Genomic DNA, 20,805 nt, shown 5'->3' with positions numbered 1-20,805 from the left:
CTCACACTTTTTCATAGGGACATTAACTTTTTCTCATTTTCCCAATATTAGAATTTTGATGAGAGTGAAAACATTATAAATAACCGTAATTTTCCTCATTTACATGAAAAACTTAGAAGAATCCTAATGCACATTAATTAGTCGTTAAAACGCGTGCAAAATAACAAACATAAAAAACAAAAAGAGACGGAGGGAATATAAGATAAAACATAATCATGTAGGATCTTGTTAGATTCATCTTAATTTGTATTTTCAACATATTAACTTTTTATAATTTTGCTTAAAAAGAACTAAATATATTAATGATCAAAGTTGTATATAGGCATGCATAAAAATGACCAACGTTGTAAGTATAAAAAATTGAAATAAGTACGGAGCAATATCTAAAGTTGACCATGGAGCTAATTCAACTCAATCAATGCGAATATCACTGGCAAATACAGTACTGTACAAACCCAAATAAAGATTGAAATGGAATGGAATATTAGATTTTTATTATTCGATATAAAAGGAATAATAATAGACCAGAAATAACATCTAGTCCAGTCGTTGATCACGTGGATACAACAAGACAACAAGTAGCGTAACTTCTACGCGAATTAGCCGCCCAAGTCTATTAACACTCGTCCAAAATAAAATAATAATAAAAAGTCTACAAGCCTACAACTATTATCCACTAAAAACTATTCCCGTAGTAAGTATGGAGTACTTCGATTAAATATGATCTTTTCGTTACTTGGAATATTGAACTTGTTAAACTTGATTAAATACGATTGATATAATAGAATCGGAATAGATTTTATTAAATTTGATTAAATCTGATTGTAAGAGAGTAAAATTATAGAATCTGAATAGATTTTTTATTTTTTTATTTTTCTTTAATAGCTAAATCAAAAATCAAGAAAGGGAGAATACAACTAGGAAACTCGTTAGCCTAATTATTTCGACTACACAAATTCTTATTTACAAAGGTTGTACAATAAATATTGTACACCGCAGTAAAAGTTAACTCAAAATGCTTAAAAGTTAAGCTTATATATATGTAAAAGTTAACTATTTTTAAGTGATTTTTTTTTTCATTTTAATAAAACTTATTTTTTCAAAACCACTAATAATGTATAAAATTAATCATTTAACCCTTTAAAATATTTATCTATCAATTTTTTTTTACTAATATAAAAGTTAATCAAAACTAGGTTAAAGTTACAAAAGAATGAGTAAAAGTTATCTTGGTGTACAATAAATTTATTGTACACCTTGTGCGCGCAAGACCTTTTGTTTCTACTAAGGGTCCAAGAAGGCCAATGAGCCAGCTTTATAAGAACTGAATGCAACTTACCCACTTCTTTTTCTTTTAGCTATGTTGGTAGGGAAAGGAACAAATATCTTATTGACTTTATAAGAACTGAATGCAACTTATCGGGTTTTTTTTAAGGTGAAAATAATGCTTTTGCAAGGGGTGAAAATAGTTTTTCATCGACGGATAATAACCCTCTCAAGCGTGGAAACAGTTTCCATTTAAAAGGGAGAAAAAACCAAATTTTTTTTTCTCCTTACCTTTATCTTCTTTCTTCTACTAATTCTTTTCCTTTTCTCTACAACTTCTATTATAAGGAACCAAACAAAGGAAAACTAGTTTGACATTGTGTTTTCCAATAGATAATGTTTTCCATGGAAAATAAATTTTTATTGTGAATAATTTTGTCAAACCAAACGAGGCCTGAAAGTGTTTTCCATTGAAAAAAAATAAACTCGAGACTAGTCCGGAACTACTGTTAGTTTTCAGTTTTGGTTTTTTTTTATTTTGTAAGTCATATTCCGTATAACTTGGATTTATTCATGATCATCAAGTGAAAAATAACCGTACTTATAGTAATCATGTTAATTTTTTAAAATGAAAACTATTTTTTTATGGTTTTCATATTTTGATTGGCAGGTTTTGTTCTATTCGACTTATTTTATACTCAGTATGAGCTTATTTTATCTGAACTTAACTGAGCTTGTCTGCACTTAAAAAAGAACTTTTTTTTTACACTTAGCTGAACTTAATTGAACTTATCTAAACGTATTTCATTTGATATAAGTCAAAATGTCGAATATAAGAGCAACTCCAACGGCAAGCTAATTTGACAATTAACTATTTTATTTTCTAGCCAATTTGTACTCTAATGGCTATAAACTATCTTGTTATTTATTGGTCTCACTTGTCAATTAATTATTTGGCAACTTTTGATAGGTAGTTTGTCAAATAAATTAGCTTGTTTAAGCTGATTTGCTTGGCCAAACTATTTTACTCCGTATTATTTTTACTCCAATGGCCAAGCTATTAGTTTAAAATTTTTATAAATTGCAAGCTAATCTCTAACTACAAGCATACAACCATTTAAGATGCTCTAAATTATTTTTTAAAAAAACGAAAAAAAAAACCCAAACAAGGCCTTTCGACTTCTAAATTGTACTTTATTTTTCTAAAATTGATATTCCCCAAACAAAGAAGAAGAAACAAATCTGAGCCGTCAGATTAAGAGCCAAGCTAATAAAATAGGGTCACCGTGCAGAAGATTATAAAATAGAAGTCGTCGTTCTACCCTTTTCCCCATTTTTTCAGAAGAGAGAGAAAACGAGAGTTAAAGAGTAGTGAGAGAAACAAACACTATGTCTGGCGGCATTGCTCGTGGTCGTCTCGCTGAAGAGAGGAAACAATGGCGCAAGAATCACCCCCATGTTTATCCCCTTATCTTTTTTACTCCTCTTTCTCTTATTCAATTTTTCGATTTCTCTATTTTTTGAGCTAATTTCGTTTTTTTAATTGTGATTAGGGTTTTGTGGCGAAGCCAGATACACAAGCAGACGGTTCGATGAATTTGTTGGTTTGGCAATGCATCATCCCTGGCAAAGCTGGGGTAAAATCCCTTCGTCTTCTTGTTTTATTATCTCTTCATTGATTTCTCGTTTTGTTTTGTCGAATTTTAATTTTGTTTGATACCATTGATTTGTGTATATATTATTGCATTTCTGGTTTTTTTTTTTGCTGTTTTATTTGATAATTGATGTTTTTAGTAGCCTAGGATATGTCCGATTTCCGTTTGAGGTGTGAATTTGTGATGTTAATTGAGTTGCATTCTGTAGTTGTTTGATCTTAAATTTCGATGGTCCTTTAAATCAAACAGGGGTACTTTGAGAGAGATTACAGGAAGTTTTTCAATGGGCTTGTTTTTTTGGTTTCATAGTGTTAGGGGTGGAGAGTGCTTGTCGCCCAAGTCTCACCACCGAAACTTCCAACCTTCACCACCCGACTAATCCAATTAAATACCACTTTTGCCCAACAATTCATTGGAAAAGAAAGTAGGGAAACGCGAAGGAGACAAGCCAGAGTAGGTCTAAGCTTCTAACCTGTACCATAGGGGAAAAAAAGAATTCTTCTTAGGGTTTGGAAATCCTTATGCCATTTATCATCGAATCCTTGTAATAACTCCAACCTGTAGGATGTTGTGGAGGTAAAAAATGGAAAACTAGGAGCTTATCAAATCTGAAGTGACCACCGATCTTTGAAGAGGAGTGGGAAACTGAAGACTTGAAAGGAGAGGAAGAAGGTGATGGCATATTGTTTTCCTTGATTGAGGTGGACTAGAAAGAGAATGAAGTAGGGACAATTGGACGACTGGACATGTCTGGTTGTTGTTTGGGAAGAGAAAAATAGGTGGAATTAAAAGTGTATTGTTATTGTTATTGATGGTACATAAAGATATGGGCTTGCCTTGTAAATTGGATGTCTTGGTGTCTCAGTAGATCTCTAAACTTTTTGTGTTAGTGCTTACTTCTTGTCATTGTCTTTGGTTGAAATTACTTTACAACATCAAATTTTTGCATTTGTATATTGACAGAAGTCTTTAGAAGGTGTACTATAAGAGAATAATTAGCTAATTTTTGCAAAAACAAGAGAGAAGGTAGCTTTGCAAAATCTGAAAGTTGATAGTCCAACTAGCTGAGATGGAGCAATATACTTTTTTGCTCTCGTTAGATACTTTTTGTATTCATATGTTTGACAAATAAGGAACTTATTGGCTCGTATCTGTGAAGTCATAGGAGCATTGGTCCTGCACATAATAAATTTTCTAATCATGAAGGAAAAAGAAGAACAAACTTGGTGGCACTGAAGGGCGTATATTTTTTAGTTGTTTTATCTATTCCTTTTAGGAGAAACCATGATATCACTTGGTAATATTATCCAGCTTAGGAGTCATGACTTTTTCTTTCGGAAACCTCCTTCAACCAATACCTGCGGTCCGCATGCACATCAGCACCAACTATGAGAAATTCACCAACCACATGTCATGTGTAAACAATGAAAGTTGGGTACCATGGTCAATAGCTAGATATGGAGAAGGGGTATCGAATACATATGGTGAGCTACAATAACTAGCTTATACTCCCCTTTCTCAAAGCATTGTGATGTTTGATCCTGCAAGTCAGTAGTATGAAACTCGCAGGACCTCATTTAACCAGTTTCTGAAGGATATTTGCTCTAGTCACTACCCTACTGGTCAATATTTAAATTCCTTCAGTTGCCATATTTCTATATTCACTGTCTCATGTGGGCAGATGTATACTTTCTTATTGACAAATACTTATCAAATTTAGAAGTAGCCAGAATTTTTTTACCCAGTCTATGATTGGCCTTTCCAATGATGGAGGAATACCCTAGGAAGGCCATGTTCATTCTTCCAATACTTGTGCGATGTTCTTGTAAATTCAAGTAGTGAATTGGGGCATGTCCTCTTTATCTTGATCGCAGAAACAGTCTTTTTATCTTCGGTGTCAATTTTTCCCTGTTCTGTTAATTTCAAAAGCATCCAAGCCTTTTCTAACTCCTGCTCATTGTGTAGTAACTCAGTCCGCCTTTAAGGAAAGCTGCTTCCATGACTCTTTTTTTGTTAATTTCATGTACGGCCACACAGTTTTAGTTAAAACTTCTGCTTGTGAAGTGTAGTTCTCAATTATGTGTTCTCCATATGTAAACTTGTCATTGGCTTTTATATACTTCCTCCATTTTTTTATTATTGCACCATCTACATTGGGCACAAGAATTAAGAAAGGTGGTAAAAGGTGAGAGATTGACAAAAATACCCATGTGATTAAGTACAAGTTGTAGGTAAAGAACAAGTGGGGTTTGGTCCCCACCACCCATACAAGGATAAAAATGTCATTTCATATAGCTAAACTTACTAAAAAAGGAAATGGTGCAATTAATATGCAACTTCCGAAAAAGGAAAATGGTGCAATAATAAAAAAATGGAGGAAGTATAATATAAGGATGTGAAAACTGTTCAGTTGTCTAAGAATAATTATTTTTTCAGTGCGAATGAGCCACAAGGGTGATAGTCTAGGAATAAATTATACATGTAAAGAATTGAGATATGCCATTCTTGCTATTTTGTTATGAGTGTCTTTTACTTATCAGAGCTTTCATTATAACAGACTGATTGGGAGAGTGGCTACTATCCGTTAACGATGTATTTCTCTGAAGAGTACCCCAGCAAACCACCCAAGTGCAAGTTTCCTCCAGGTTTCTTCCACCCGAATGTTTACCCATCTGGGACGGTTTGCCTGTCCATTCTGAATGAAGATTGCGTGAGTGCTGCTATTCTTGATTCTTGGATAGCTGATACTTTGGTTTCTATTAGTCTATCAGGTTCTAATCTGCATTTTCTCTCATTTTAGGACTGGAGACCTGCAATTACAGTGAAGCAGGTTCTTGTTGGTATTCAGGACTTGTTGGATCAGCCTAATGCTGCAGATCCTGCACAGACTGAAGGTTATCACCTTTTCATTCAGGTGTGTATTTATCTTCTTTGTGTACTCTGATATTGGGTTTTATAGTTTGTGTACATAGATGGTTTTCGGGTATCATGTCCACAACCGTCTGTGCAATACAAAGTAGTTGTTTCAAACTGTAATATTATTATTGAATTTCCCTGGTTGCCCGGCCCAAAACAGCAACAAGTTGGTCTTGCCAGGTTTGAAATGCAAACACTTTTAGAATAGGAGTATCCTTGTTGCACTGAAATGAATTTTCTGCGAAGTTAGCAGTTAAGGCTTATTCGTTAGAGATTAAACTATTGTTTGCGAAAGTGTTCTTGTCAAACTTATTTATGTTCCCTTCATTTTCAAAATGAAATCAAGTGAATCAAGAGCTTTCATGAATGCAGGATACGACAGAATACAAAAGAAGGGTTCGCCAGCAGGCTAAACAGTACCCAGCATCCATTTGACGGGGAAAATCTCATACTGATAGAGGATAGTTGTTAGTCGTGTGGTAACTCGTAAGGAGTGGGTAATTGCTATTCGAGATATGTCCTTTTGTCTAAGCGTTATGTATAAATTCTGACTTATTATTGTTCATATGTAGTGACCCTGGTAGCCCTTATTTATTTATGTACGCCGTTTGGAATATTTTGTTTCCCTTAGGTCAAACTCTGAAACCTTTAACTAAGGTAGATGCTGATCGGTTGTGTGTGGTTGCCCATTGAATTGAATTCGAGGGTATCGAAATCCCTACTTTTGAATGTGTGCTTAGAGATGTTGGATTCGTTTTCATTTTGATAGCGAAAGCTCTTTCACTCTTTGAAGTTTTGTTGTTGCCATAATTCATATCTCAGCCTTTAATTGTTTGTCTGGAATCATGTTGATGAAAACAGGACCGATGCATACAGCCATACAGGATTAGTGAAAAAACGTGATGCACTTTAATACATGCAAGTTGATGGTAGATTCTATGCTTGTTTTATTGTAGTTGAGCATTAAAAAAATTCACCTTTTTCGGTAAATTTTTTCCTTCAAACTATTAATCCCTCTGTTCTTAAATATTAGTTATGTTTTGACTTTTTAACTCGTTTTAACTTAATATTTAAACGTAAATATCTCCAAATATGTATTTTTAAAAAAATATATAAATTTGATATTGTTAAATTATATGTTGTGAAGTACATATTTGAAAGTAATTAGAAGATTCTCTTTAATGTGAATAGTGTCAAAATTTCAAATGGGACTAATATTCGAAAATAGAGGGAGTAGTAATTCCATAGGCATCGCGTTTATAATTAAATGTCGGGGTATAATTTTATGATTAATAGACCTTACCTACACCTTACCTAGATAATCTCGATTGAGTTGTTTTCTAACCAGAAAAACCAAACTTAGACCAGAGTACTAGACTAGAAGGAATCAGATAGAAGCTAGAAAAATCAATCAGGAACAGAGCAACCTAACCTCTACAACTCCCTACTTAACAAGTCGTTGTTTGAACAATGGCCTCCACTTGCTCTCTGCTTATTCTCTGTTAGGGTCATCTATCTTGTACCATAAATCCATAATTAGTCCCGTAAATATCTATGATTGGATGTTAAAAATTAAAATATGATTTTTATCTATAATAAAACAATTGTGTGTATCAAATTTGATTATAAACATAATGTTCATGAACATAAATTAACGAGTTGTTCATGATCTTAAATGAACGAGCATACGTAAGTTCATGTTGAATCTCGTTTATTAAACGAGTTTCAAAAGGTGTTCAAGCTCAATTCATTTCTTAAATAAACGAACATAAACGAGATTTAACCGAGCCCGAACCCAAGTAGTTTATTGTTAGTCTTGGCTTATTAACATGAGCGAGCTTTAATCGAGCACGAACCCAAGTAACTTATTAAAAATCTCGGCTCATTATACCCCAACCGAAAAAAATATGAAAGTATGAAACCCTTAGCCAACTATTGGAAAATGTTAGCGGCCGTTATATAATTTACAAAGTATTTCAATGTCGACATATCACTTTTTGAGACTACTCTAGCTAGTAGCAACCAGCTTATAGAGGAAGCCAAGGTGAGGCTTTCATGATAAGCCAAAACCAAAGTTTCGTAGAGATTCTAAAACCGTTTGAAAATTTACTCTACTCCCTTTGTTCTTAAATATTAGTTCCTTTTTGACATTTCACTCGTTTCAACTCAATATTAAATGTAAATATCTCCAAATACGTACGTTAAAGAAATATAAATATTTGATATTATTAAAGTATACATTGAGACGAATAAAACAAAATTCCACATGAATATATTTTGAAATACGTAATGGAAAAAAATTAGAAGATTCCCTTTAATTGCGAATAGTGACAAAGGAGTACTCAATTTATCAAGCAACAATTTGTTTTTTCTTTTTCCAGCTTTTGGGATAAGTATTCACTTAGGTTTATTAAACGAGATTCAAAAGTTGTTCAAACTTAGCTCGTTTCATTAATAAACATGAACGAGCTTTAACCGAACTCGAACCTGAACCTGAACCCAAGTAGTTTATCGAGAGTCTCGACTCATTTATACCCCTACCGAAAAAAATATGAAACTCTTAGCCAACTATTGGAAAATGTTCATGTCCGTTGTACATATTTTTTTACCCTACTAAACAAGTACCTAACACAGGTTACTCAGCTCAACTATCCAAGTTTTCGCTTGAATCACTCTCAAATATTTCGCAATTAATGAGGCTCAACCTTTTCCACCAAGTTAAACTTCCTCCGTCTTTTAATACTCGCAACGTTTGGACTTTTGCCACTATTCATATAATCTACTTTGACTACTCGTAGTGTTTTTTATATAAGATAAAACATAGTCATGTGAGATCTTGTTAGATTCGTCTCAATGTGTATTTTCAAAATATCAACTTTTTATAATTTTTGCATAAAGACAATTTAAGATATAAATGATCAAAATTATGTATCGACATGCGTGAAACTAACAAACGTTGCGAGTATTAAAAGAAGGAGGAAGTATTGGTTACTTCAATGTCCATATAACACTAATAAATAAGTCAATTTACAAGGAAAAAAAAATACTCTGTACATTTTTTGAAACTATCCTAGCAGCTTAGAGCATCTCCAATGGTTGTAGCTAGGGACTTGCTTGCAATTTTGAGAAATTCCAAGCTACTAGCTTGACCATTGGAGTTGGAATAATAAATTAGCTTGGCCAAGTAAATTAGCTTATTTAAGCTAATTTGCTTGAAAAAACTTGTCCAATGAAATAATTTTAAATTAAATTAAATTTAAATATTGATTGACAAATATGACTACATTAAATATCAAGCTAGTAGCTAACCACTAGGGTACTAAGAGCATCTCTAATGGTAAGCTAGTTTGACAATTAGCTTGTTATGCCACATAAGATTTCAAGCTATTTTATTGTCTAGCTAATTTATGCTCCAATGGCTAGCAAATAGCTTGTTATTTAAATTGGTTCTACTTGTTCCACTTGTCAATTATTTATTTGGCAAATTTGGGAGCTAGTTGTCAAGCAAATTAGCTTGTTTAAGCTAATTTGCTTGGCCAAGCTAATTTATTATCTTCACTCTAATGGTCTAGCTATTAGCTTGAAACTTTTATAAATTTTAAGCTAGTCCCTAGCTACAACCATTGGAGATGCTCTAACTAGTTAGAAAGGGAAATAGCTTGAAATATTATGTGGCATGATAGAGATGCTGTTACAGAGGAAGCCAAGGTGAGTCTTTCTTGAGAAGCTAAAACCAAAGTTCCATAGGGAACCTAAAACCGTTGAAAATTTACTCTGCTCAATTTATCAAGGAGTAATTTTTTTTTTTTTTTTTTGTTTTTTTTTTTTTTTTTTTTTTTTTTTTTCTGTTTTTGGCACAAGTATTCACTTAGGTTTTCCCAAAATCCAAACTACATTGCCCTTCTCTCCTCCTCCCTCATTTTTGTTCTTCCACTCCAATTCTTGTGGCGGCTGCAACCAAGCAGCGGCATCAATCACCAACTACGGTCTTCAATCACCAACTACGGTCTTCAATCACGACGGTTCTCTCAATTGTTCGATAATCTCCTTCAATCAATTGTAAGTTGTTAACCCTTGTTGTTGCTAATTCTTAATAATAACCAGTGAATCATATTCGTATCCTTTATTATTATTCCTATTCTGAAATAATCCTAAAGCATGAATTTTCTTTTTATCAAGTACTCCGTCCGATCCTTTGGGAGAGATGTCATTGCCGCACCAAGTACACAACGTTTGCCTTGGGTTACCCCCGGATTTCTTGTCGCCTTTCAGATTTAATTGCGTGGATGCAATTACAAATTCGATCGTAGTTTCTCTGTCTAAATTACATGTTATCTGTCTCCTTGAAGGTATAATTTCCTCTATCAATTTTTTAATAAATAATGATTTATATTCCCATTCTGTTGTATATGGTTGAATTTAGTAGTTTGATATATGGTGGAATAAGATGATTAAATGACAACAATTAAATGCATCGGAGAAAAATTGTGAGGAAATATAGTTAATATAGTTATGATGATGGGTAATTTTTCTTGGTCCGCTTGTTATACAAAGAACTAGTTTTTGGCCCGTTCTACGCACGGGCTATATTTTAGTAAACTAAATTAAAAGAAATGCTAAATTGACATACCAAAATGATAAGGTATAAATGTGTAATACTTCACTAAAAACTTTCACTAATAATTTTGATAGTACATAGATAAACTAAAATTTCCAAGATATATTTGGTGGAAGAATTATTTTAATGGAATATATTATGAGCTCCCACAAGACCACAAATACATTTTTAGTTTAGGAGTATAACTTTTTATCCAAGGGGTTTTTAAAAGCAAAAGGTCTTGCGCGCACTAGGTGCACAATAAATTTATTGTACACTAAGATAACTTTTACCCATTTTTTTGTAACTTTAACCTAGTTTTGATTAACTTTTATATTAGTAAAAAAAACGTTGATAGATAAACATTTTAAAGAGTTAAATGACTAATTTTATACATTATTAGTGATTTTGAAGAAATAAGTTTTATTAAAATGAAAAAAATTATCACTAAAAAATGGATAACTTTTACATATATAAGCTTAACTTTTAAACATTTTGAGTTAACTTTTACTCTGGTGTACAATATTTATTGTACAACCCTTATAAATAAGAATTTGTGTTTTAAAAGAATGAGAATAAGAGAAATATGCTAGTATGAAGTAACTAAGTTAAGCATATGCATTCTTTGGATTAAACCAAAGAAATCTACAAATCTTCAATATGCTAAAAAATTCACCATTGTTGTTTGTTGGATTAAAAACTATGTTTCAGTTGTCAAGTATACATAAAGTTTCGCACCCTATCATTTGCATCACAATCAAGAAAACTACCAAAAAAGGAAAATGACCTAAGAATTAAGAGTTGTTGGTCAAGCTAACCAAACGTATTATGTCAAAATCTGGAAAATATCAAAGACTAATGGGGTAAGCATGAATTAGAAGAAATATTTTTTCAGAAAACAATGGGGTGAGCATGAATTAGAAGTTCATAACATAATTTTAACTTCCACCCACGTGTAGAAATAGTAAAATTCTTCAAAAAATGAAGAAATTTAGCAAAATAAGTCAGGGAGGAATATCGGTCTATGAAAAATTGTAAACATCTAGGTTTAATAAATAGTCAAATTCATTAACCTGAGAATTATAACCATCTGAAATGTTTCTCATTTTTTATTCACCATAACCGTCAATGTATTAATCAATGTTTCTAATTAAATTGTTCTTAACGGTTAAACTAAAATTGGAAAGGGAGGATGAAATGTTGAGGTGACTTATTATGTATTAAATGAAGATTTAATTATGTATTCTTGGCCATGTGTTTTCTAAGTGGTGATGATTATGTGTCCACCACGTGTCTTCAAAAGGATGTGGCTTACGTTTTCTTAAAATGGAGTTGATTTTATTTTTAAAATATTAGGTATTGATTTGGTCAGATTTACTACTTACTTTGTATTTCTTTTTAAAATACTAAGCATGAGTGGTTGAAGCAAAATGTATATTACCTAAAGGTTTTTTGATGAAGCTTACAATTGATTCTGCTAGAAAATTGATGTATTGTTGTAATTTTTTATACTTGTTGAATTATTGATGAGCGATGACCCGACTCTAATTATATTTATGCCCTTCACCAACCCATCTTACCACACCCAATATCCAGGCATAGCCGATGTACTCCGTACTGTAGTGGCCTTATAACTAGGTGTGTTCATTGTCGGGTACCCGGCTTTTCGGATACTTAAAAAGTCGGCCAGTGACCCGACTCAGATAGACCGGATACCCGGAAGTCAGTCGAGTCACTGGTACCTGGCGTAATCATTTTTTAAAAAAACTTTGTTAAATTTGGACCCTTTTCTCCACAAGGTACACTTACATCACTTACATCAGTGGTTGCACCTCCATGTTCGAGTACTTCAAAAAGTGCATTGCAAACCGAAGACATACTTGGAAAAGACCACCTACTTCCTTACCATCAAGTTCACTTATGGTAGCAACTAAAGATAAAGTCCTACCTAAGCTTTCATCCACGATCTCACCTGAAGTTCCGACTAGTATTCCACCTTCTAATACATCAAAATCACAAAAACACCCTTCTACTTCCTCTCGTCATGTCCCACCTCGTATCTCGCCTGCTAGTCATATCTCACCTAATATGCCACCCAATATGCCACCTATTATCCCACCTTCTACTCATATTAAACCATCCTCAAGAGCTTTTCAGAACAATCAACAACAAAACAATAATGAAGAACCAAAAGAGAACTCAACAAAATCGAAGTCCCTAAGGGTGAAGTCATATCCGGATTGGCCTGTAGATATAGATTTTGATGACAAGGAGGAGGTTTTGACCATTGGTAAGTTAGTGCATATAGGATTGTTCAGTTGTAAAAAGGTTACAACTTGCTGGCCAATATAAATCAACTAGAAAGCTACTGCATAAAGCAATCTTATGTTAATTTTCCCTTCTGTCCAAATTGTAGAGTTGCTGAATATATACGTCTTCTTGTTCTCGTAATCTCATGTATAAAGTATATATGTTCACTTATTCTTTTTTTATGCAGATGCGAAGGGTAATGTTAAACTGGTGAGTGGTTCTATTCAAACAATCGACGTCTGGAGTAACAACGGCGTCAGATACTATGTTGAATTCAATGACCTTTACCAACCGCTTAGGAAAGGTGGCCAAATGTTGGTCAGATTCATTGGTAGTATTGCAAAGGTAGAGACATACTGTCCACTTGGAGAAGGGGAGTGGTCTGATATCGATGTAGATGTAAAAGCTAAGATGATAGACCAGATAAGAGTAAGTTCAAGTCTTTATTCCCGTTTCTAGAAGTTTATTTTATTTCGCCTCACGAGTGCATAGTACTTAGTATGTTTTATTCTTTTCGCTTCAGTCAGTTTTATAAATAATATACAATGAACTAGGAACAAAACAATCTGATTTTAGTAAATATGATCTATATGAAAAACATGTCTTGTTTTCCTGATGTTAGTAAATGCTTTTCCTGAAGGATCGCTTTGTTATTCCTGATCATCCGGAATATAACAAACAAATCTTAAAGCGTGCCAATAAAAGTTGGAGGTAGTATAAACACTCTCTTAAGGTGACTTACTACAAACCAGATGAGAAAACACTCGCTCAGATGTGCGATGCTGTGCCACGACATGGAATTAGCATTGCTCAATGGAGAAAGTTGGTTAAGTATTGGGCTTCGGATGAAGGGCAAGTAAGTACCATGTTCTTCATTGAACTTTGAGTGATGTTTGTTTTATTTTTCACAAATGACAGTGTAGTAGTTCCCAAGTATAAGTGTTTAGTTCAAGCTCAATCACAGTTAACTCAAATTTTCAAGATTCAATTAATAAATGAAATCTTATATCTGATACTTAATCTGAAAAATCAATACCAATTAGATAAAGTATATCACACACCGTAGTAAGATCTAAGAACATAAATGCAATTAGAGGAAGAACTAAGAAGCCATGACTGCACAGAACAGACTACACAGAACTGATCTGCACAGAACGGCTGCACAGACTGCACAGAACGGCTGCACAGACTGCACAGAACTGATCTGCACATAATGCACATAATAGACTGCACAGACTGCACAAAACTGCATAGACCTGATCTGCACATTCATCTGAGACAAAAACCTTTTGAACCAAGTTAAAAGACAGCCTTTCGATTCAGAATTCTGGTCTTGATTTTGTTGCTTCTATCTTGAACTCGTGTTAATATTAATGTTATTTTGTTGGGTTTAGAGGGTATGATTTAGTAGAGGAGATTGTTAATAAAATTTTATAACTTTGTTGCTATTTATAGCTGGATAAGTATGGAGTTGTTTCTGTTTTGTCTCCGCTACCTGGTGCAACTTTTTTTGTAGGCTGTTGGGTAGTTTTTGCTTCTAGTTCCAGCCTTTTGGAAACAGGTTTGAGTTAGTTTGGTTTTATTGTAGTTCTGGTTTGTAGGAGCTTGGAGGATAGTAATCGACACTCATATGATTAGCTCTGTGTTGTTGTTTCTGTTTCAGTTGCAGCCTGTTAACACTTGCATTCTTCAAGTTTCCAATAGATTAGAGCCTTTTTCTGTGGCTTGTGTCTCTCTTTTGTTTGTGCAGCTTGTTCCTGCTTGTTCAGTGGCCTGTTAGCTAGTTTTTGGTTCTGGTTTCAGGCTTTTGGAAGTTGTTTTTGGTTCTGGTTTTAGGCTTTTGGTTGTGCAGCTTGTTACTGCTTTTTCCTGCACGCTTCTGCTTACCCCACCCCAGAATGCAGAGAGTCCAGATTATGGAAAATTGTTTTTGTCATTTGTTTTCTGCTTTATCCGTCTAATTCATGTGGGAAAATTGTTGTTTTTTATCCAAATTCTTATGTTCTTTGGTTAAAATAGCTTCTGCATAGTCATGTCCTATAATTTGTAAATTGCTAGCTGTTAGTTCATAATAATCTCTTGGTGTGGCTGCTGGGATTTTCAGAGTTTATAATTTTAGACTTTAGAACTTTAACTAGTTTTCTGTAGCTATTAATTTTTATAATCAGACATTTATAAGTAGACTTCATGAACTAAAATTATATTATGTCTTGAGCATTTTATGGCTCATCTAGCTTAGGATTCTCTTTGAATAATCTGGAAAGTTGCTTAGTTGGGCTTGAACTATAAGTTTGTTTAACATGTTCATTGTTTCTTTTCGAATCAGATTATGTAGTAGATTATGGCTGATATGTGTAGCCGGCTAAAATGGCTGATATGTGTAGATTATGACTGGTACCATTATTCTGACAAGGTTAGAAAATTTGTTTGACTGCCTGTGTTGTTTAACTTTTTTGTGATGGTTTTTTTTTTTTTTTTAATTTTTTTATTTGACAGTTGATACAAACATAGTAAAAATATTACAGCCAATTCCTTCTAGCCCCACAGGCCAGATCATGAGCTCTAGCTAAGTAGCTATCCTATTTCTATCACACCTGACTATCACAACATTATTCATACAACTTGCTGTCTTAAATATGTCACTACATATAGAAGCTACTTCAAAGGAGCAATTAGGATATTGGCGTAGTTCTGTAACCAGATTAACACTATCAGTACACATAGTCACATCCATAAAGCCTCTTCGTTTAGCTTCTATAATTCCTTGCAGCATTGCTAGAGCTTCAGTAGCTAGAACATTACAGCTAAAAACTCGAGCAGCTCCTTCTTCAACTACTCTCCCATCAACAACTATATTCAAGCCTATTGCCGCTTCAATACTTGCTTTCTTCTTAATCTTCTTCCATGCGCCATCTACTGTGACTATTAATGAGCAATTACTTGCCCTACCCTTGATGCACACGATGTTTTGCCCATTTGCTCTTGTTTTAGCCATATTATTGTTCTCTCCAATGTTTGCTAATCTTTTCCTGTCCTCCTTAGCTTTAAAAGCCACACATTTCAGCTCAACTATATTTTTCATAATATTGTCTGGATGTATACGAGCTCCTCTAAATATCAAGCTATTCTTGTAAATCCACAAAGCCCAAAGTGTTATTGCAAATTCCATTGCTCTACTACTATCAAGACCATCCTTATTGTATTGCATTGTACCTGTTCTAGTATCATGATTTCTTACTAAGTTGGCATATACAGCTTTAACCGTGAACCGTGCAGAAGGGCTTCCAGTCCAGTGATATTGATCATTCTTGTCTCCCTCGGATATATGAGTGCTGACTGCTGAGTATTTCATATGCTGTTTCCTTTCTAAACAAATTCCAAACCATACTAGATTTCCATCCTCTCTCTCCTTGGTTAAAGAGGGTCTTCACAGGTTGTTGCAACGACACTGAAACATTGCTTTGCCTCTCCTGTATTTTCCCTGATTGTGTCCACCTTTCTTTCTGTATTACTCCCTCCGTCTCCTTATCGGGGCGTCCCTTAATACTTGACCTGTTTCTAAAAATGGAAATATTCTAACAATATTATATTATTTCTCACTCTACCCCTATTAACCACCTACCCCCTACTCCATACAAAAAATAATTAAAAATTCAACCCCTACTCTCCCCCAACTCCACCTCTTAACCCACCTCCCACTAACTACATTAAAATAATACCCCACTATCAACTATTACCTATTAAATTAAATAAGTCAATTCAAGTTCCTTAAACTCTGTGCCGGTCAAACCGGGTCGAGTATTCCGGGACGGAGGGAGTATAGTATCTCCACTATATATAATCTTACTGAACCCTTCTCGAACTTGGGCTACACTTTTTCTACTTGAACAAGCTAACTCAATTCAAAGTATTCTTTGCTGTATGTATTATATTTTTGTAGAAACTACTGTAAGTTTAAAGATAATGCCAATTGATTTTTTTTGTTTGATCTTTGTTAATTTATTTACCAAAAAGACTTAACTATTTCTTAATATATCTCTTTGGATATGAGTGCAGAAACTTTCAGAATATGGAAAGGCTGCACGGGCCGCTCAAAATCAATTTCATAGATCTGGTTCCAACAGCTATGCGAATCAACAAGCTGATTATGTATGAATCATGACTTCTTTTATTTTATTAACGCTGGTTCAAATTTTCTTTAATACTTCTTACATTACTATTCATATATAGGAAGACGAGCATGGAAAAAAAATGAGCTTATTAGCCCTTTGGATAAAGTCTCATTCCGGCAAGGACGGGACCTTTCTTCCAGGCACAGTCACTGAAGATTTTGTGGTATGAGTTCAAATTTAATAGATTTATTAAGCTACTTAATTTGATAAACCAGTATGGGATTGCTTCTTAATTTGTTTATGAAATTCATATTATTATCCTAAATTGTTGTGTAGGATGATGCACAGGCTAAGATTGAAATGTTGAAGACTATAGACCCTACCAAACCTGAACAGGAACTTGGAAATGCAGCTTTTGAGGACACTATGCATGGTGGACAGATTCCCGTACGCCCTGTAGGGTACGGACTTGGAGTTCAAAAGAGCGACGTTTACGGGGTGCATGGTGTACTAAGGAAGCAAGGGTATGGGAAAGTTCGAGAGAGGACCGTGGTGATGGAAAGTGTGAAAGAAGACGTGTCAGCTCTCAGCAAGAAAAATGTAACACTTGAGAAGGAAAATGGAAAGCTGCAAGCCCAAGTTAATCAACTTGTAGGTCAAGTTCGTACAGGAACTACTTCAATCAACAGAATCTCTACGTTTAGCACAAGAAGTCTTGTCCATGTCACACAATAGGGTAATTATTCTAATTTCTTATCATTTGAACTCTGTATGCATGTTGTTATATGATTAGTACGTAGTTTGCTGTCTGTCATTGTATGATTAGTACGTAGTTTCTTATCCCGTTTCTTAGACTGCCAATTATTTCAGACATGTCTCTCTTAGCTTGGTTCTCAACCATACCTGGAGCAGAACCGATCCCCCTGCAGATGCTCTTTCCCCCTCCCCTCCCCCTTCCCCCTCTCAACCATATCTGGAGCAGAACCGATCCCCCTGTAGATGTCATCATTATTGTTTTTATATGTTTCTTGTTCTTGTTATTGATGAATACATTTTATATACTTATTGAATATTGATCTAGTTTAGGCAGCTTTGGATCTATAAACTTGATTCAGCGTCCTTTTGTTGTCAAGTGACCAAATATGAAGTATTTTGCCAGTCTGGATATGGCAGTATTTACGTCCATGTCTGAAGGAGATATTTGTGGTCTGTTCACCTGTATCATTAAATTATTCTTGGGTGATTCATCTTATTTTCGTCTGCTTTCTGCGATTTCTCTCAAATAATAGCAACAGTGGTACTCACCTCTTATGTTGCTTGCTCTGGCACCGTGGTTAACTAAGGATGAGTAATGTAACTGACATTAGGAACCTTGAGATGGGGAGGAGAAATTTAAAATGACTTGCAAGTGGTGTTTTTGGTTTACTTCAATTTTCAAATGCTCTTATTAGTGATGGGCTCCTGTAATCTGACCTCTGGCAATAAACTGTAGATTTTCTTTAGTGGAAGTGGTGGAGGCTTATGTTTTGGATAAGACTTGCGATGGAGATGAGCATCAATCAACGTTTCTTTTGATGGAATTTGATCTTCTAGCCCATAGAGTTCTCCGTAGACAGGTCCTTGATATAGCTGATTATGTATGAATCATAGTGTTCTCCCCCTGCCCTGTTCTCCTTTACTGCCCTTCTGTCTGAAGTTGTCTGGTGCTGTTGGTTTGTTTTCTGCTGCTTGTTCTTCCTTCTCCTGGCATACGTCAGCCATATGGGAGGGTTAGGTGGGGTGTATTGCAGCTGCATTTTTTTTATGAAAAGTTATTATGCAGCTCTAGTTAAAATACATAAAATTAAATTTTTAAGCATAAAGTTACTGAAATGGAACAATCACAGATTTCTTGGTACTACATTTTTGGAAGTACTTTACTGCTCTTTGTACTTGTTTAATCTTAATTGTTTTGCCTATATTACTCTTAACTCTTACGTTGTGTACTTGACTGCTTGTTACTTTTATTTTTACTTATTATATTTTTTTATTTTGCTTTGTAGATCGTCCAACGTGATAAAGGAGCAACGAAATAATGAAGCAACCTGGAACACTTGAGCTTCATATTAGCTATTACTCCCTCCGTCTCGGAATACTCGTAACGTTTTGACTGGACACGCTTGCCAATGCACAACTTTGACCACCAATATCTTTAACTACATATTATAAAAACTTATAAAATAATATTTTGAAAATATATATTAAGATGAAGCTAACAATATATTATATACTAACAATTATTTTCATATACTTGAAATAAAAAAAAGTGAATTATGTGAATAATGCAAAAAGTCAAACCGTTTCGAGTATTCCGTGACGGAGGAGTACGAACAATCGTCTATAAATGTATCGCTAGTTCCTAATTACTTAATCTAGGCTTTATTTTCTTTTACGTACTATAAATTTTAGTTTTTATAGGCTTTATTTTCTTTTACGCACTGTGAATTTTAGTTTCTCTAGGCTTTATTTTCTTTTACGTACTATGAATTTTAGTTTTTCTAGGCTTTATTTTCTTTTACGTACTGTGTATTTTAGTTTCTCTAGGCTTTAAATATATTAATAATATGAATGTGTGCACGTACTATGGATTTTACTATTTATTATTGGTGATAATAAAATTTTAATAATATGAATGTGTGCACGTACTATGGATTTTACTATTTATTATTGGTGATAATAAAATTTTATTATTTGCCAAAAAAAAAAATGTTGATCGATTGAAAATTAATCTGTTGTATATATATATATATATTCAAATCATTAATTTTGTCTTAATTTTCATTTATAAACTATATATATATACAAATTTGTATTTGGGTGAAAAAAAGCTTACAAAATTTGGACGCCTTATGATGTCATTATTGTATTACATTAAGGTTTAAATTTTCCGCCACAATTCTTTGTGGACGACAATTGATGTCTAGAATATGACCTAGGAAGGCGTTTGCAAACAATTTTAAACCACGCCTAACACAGATCTTAAGACGCAGTAAGGCGTCGAGGATCTCGACGCCTAGTTATTTTGGGGACAGCTTATGACGTCACAATTGTCGACGCATAAAGCATAGGAAGACGTTGTAAGGCGTCGCCATTCTCGACGCCCCAAAGACGTCCAAGACAGCTTAAGGCGTCCCAAATCTCGACGCCTAAAGGCGTCGCGAATTCTCGACTAAGATTTCTTCGACACTAATGACAGGCGTTGAGGAAAATTTTCTCGACGCCTAAAGGCGTCGCTAATTAGCCAAAAATGCGTCGCCAAAGCACGGAAAGTGTAGTATTGGATGGTTGATTTTTCAAACCAAATTGACACCCTTCATCATCAAAACCCCCAATTTCAATGATAATTTCTCACTTTTCTCTCTCTCCAAAAACTAAGCTAAAACCCTAAAATAGAGAGTACTAAGGGTGCATTCTGTTCAACTTATTTGACCTGAACTTATCTAACTAAACTTTTCTGAACTTATCTGAATTTATCTGCACTTATTGAAACTTATTGGAACTTATCTGAACTTATTGTAATAATAATAATAATAATAATAATAATAATAATAATTAAAATAATTAAAATTAAAATAATTAAAATTAAAATAATAATTAAAATAATAATAATTAATAATAATAATTAAATTAATAAATTAAAATAATAATAATAATAGTAATTAAATAAATAAACTAAAATAATAATAATTATTTTGGAACTTATTGAAATAATAATTGTAATTAAAATAATTAAAATAATAATAATTAAATTAATAATTAAATTAATAATAATTAAATTAGTAAATTAAAAAAAAAATAATAGTAATTAAATTAATAAACTAAAATAATAATAATTATATTATTTTTATAATAATAATAAATAAAAATAATTAGAATAATAATTAAAATAAATAAATAAAATAATAATTAT

The 20,805-nt window shown here is 33.5% G+C and overlaps 2 protein-coding genes across 4 annotated transcripts; both read left to right on the top strand.

Moving 5' to 3' along the window:
- The first annotated feature begins 2,564 nt into the window (after nt 1-2,564).
- Nucleotides 2,565-6,566, top strand: LOC110792693 (SUMO-conjugating enzyme SCE1). The gene is made up of 5 exons (XM_021997510.2): nt 2,565-2,724; nt 2,820-2,903; nt 5,479-5,631; nt 5,722-5,835; nt 6,210-6,566. Exons 1-5 carry the CDS (start codon nt 2,656-2,658, stop codon nt 6,270-6,272), a joined length of 483 nt encoding a protein of 160 aa, XP_021853202.1. The 5' UTR covers nt 2,565-2,655; the 3' UTR covers nt 6,273-6,566.
- A 3,153-nt stretch (nt 6,567-9,719) lies between these two features.
- LOC110792694 (uncharacterized) lies at nt 9,720-19,491 on the top strand. 3 transcript variants are annotated; one of them, XM_056840886.1, is made up of 9 exons: nt 9,721-9,896; nt 10,017-10,186; nt 12,932-13,173; nt 13,385-13,600; nt 15,071-15,157; nt 16,801-16,893; nt 16,975-17,079; nt 17,193-17,592; nt 18,899-19,491. In XM_056840886.1, the coding sequence occupies exons 5-8, from the start codon at nt 15,086-15,088 to the stop codon at nt 17,589-17,591; spliced, it is 669 nt and encodes a 222-aa protein (XP_056696864.1). In that variant the 5' UTR covers nt 9,721-9,896; nt 10,017-10,186; nt 12,932-13,173; nt 13,385-13,600; nt 15,071-15,085; the 3' UTR covers nt 17,592; nt 18,899-19,491. The 3 variants fall into 3 exon arrangements, with proteins under 3 accessions (XP_056696863.1, XP_056696864.1, XP_021853203.1); XM_056840885.1 differs by lacking the exons at nt 15,071-15,157; nt 18,899-19,491 and adding an exon at nt 18,349-18,826 and having other exon boundaries at nt 9,720-9,896; XM_021997511.2 differs by lacking the exon at nt 15,071-15,157 and having other exon boundaries at nt 9,723-9,896.
- Nucleotides 19,492-20,805: the final 1,314 nt, after the last annotated feature.

Source organism: Spinacia oleracea, chromosome 3 (genome assembly GCF_020520425.1).
Source record: "Spinacia oleracea cultivar Varoflay chromosome 3, BTI_SOV_V1, whole genome shotgun sequence".
NCBI lineage: Eukaryota > Viridiplantae > Streptophyta > Magnoliopsida > Caryophyllales > Amaranthaceae > Spinacia > Spinacia oleracea.
The sequence above is the reverse complement of the archived record's forward strand: the minus strand, read 5'-3'. Positions and strand labels throughout refer to the sequence as shown.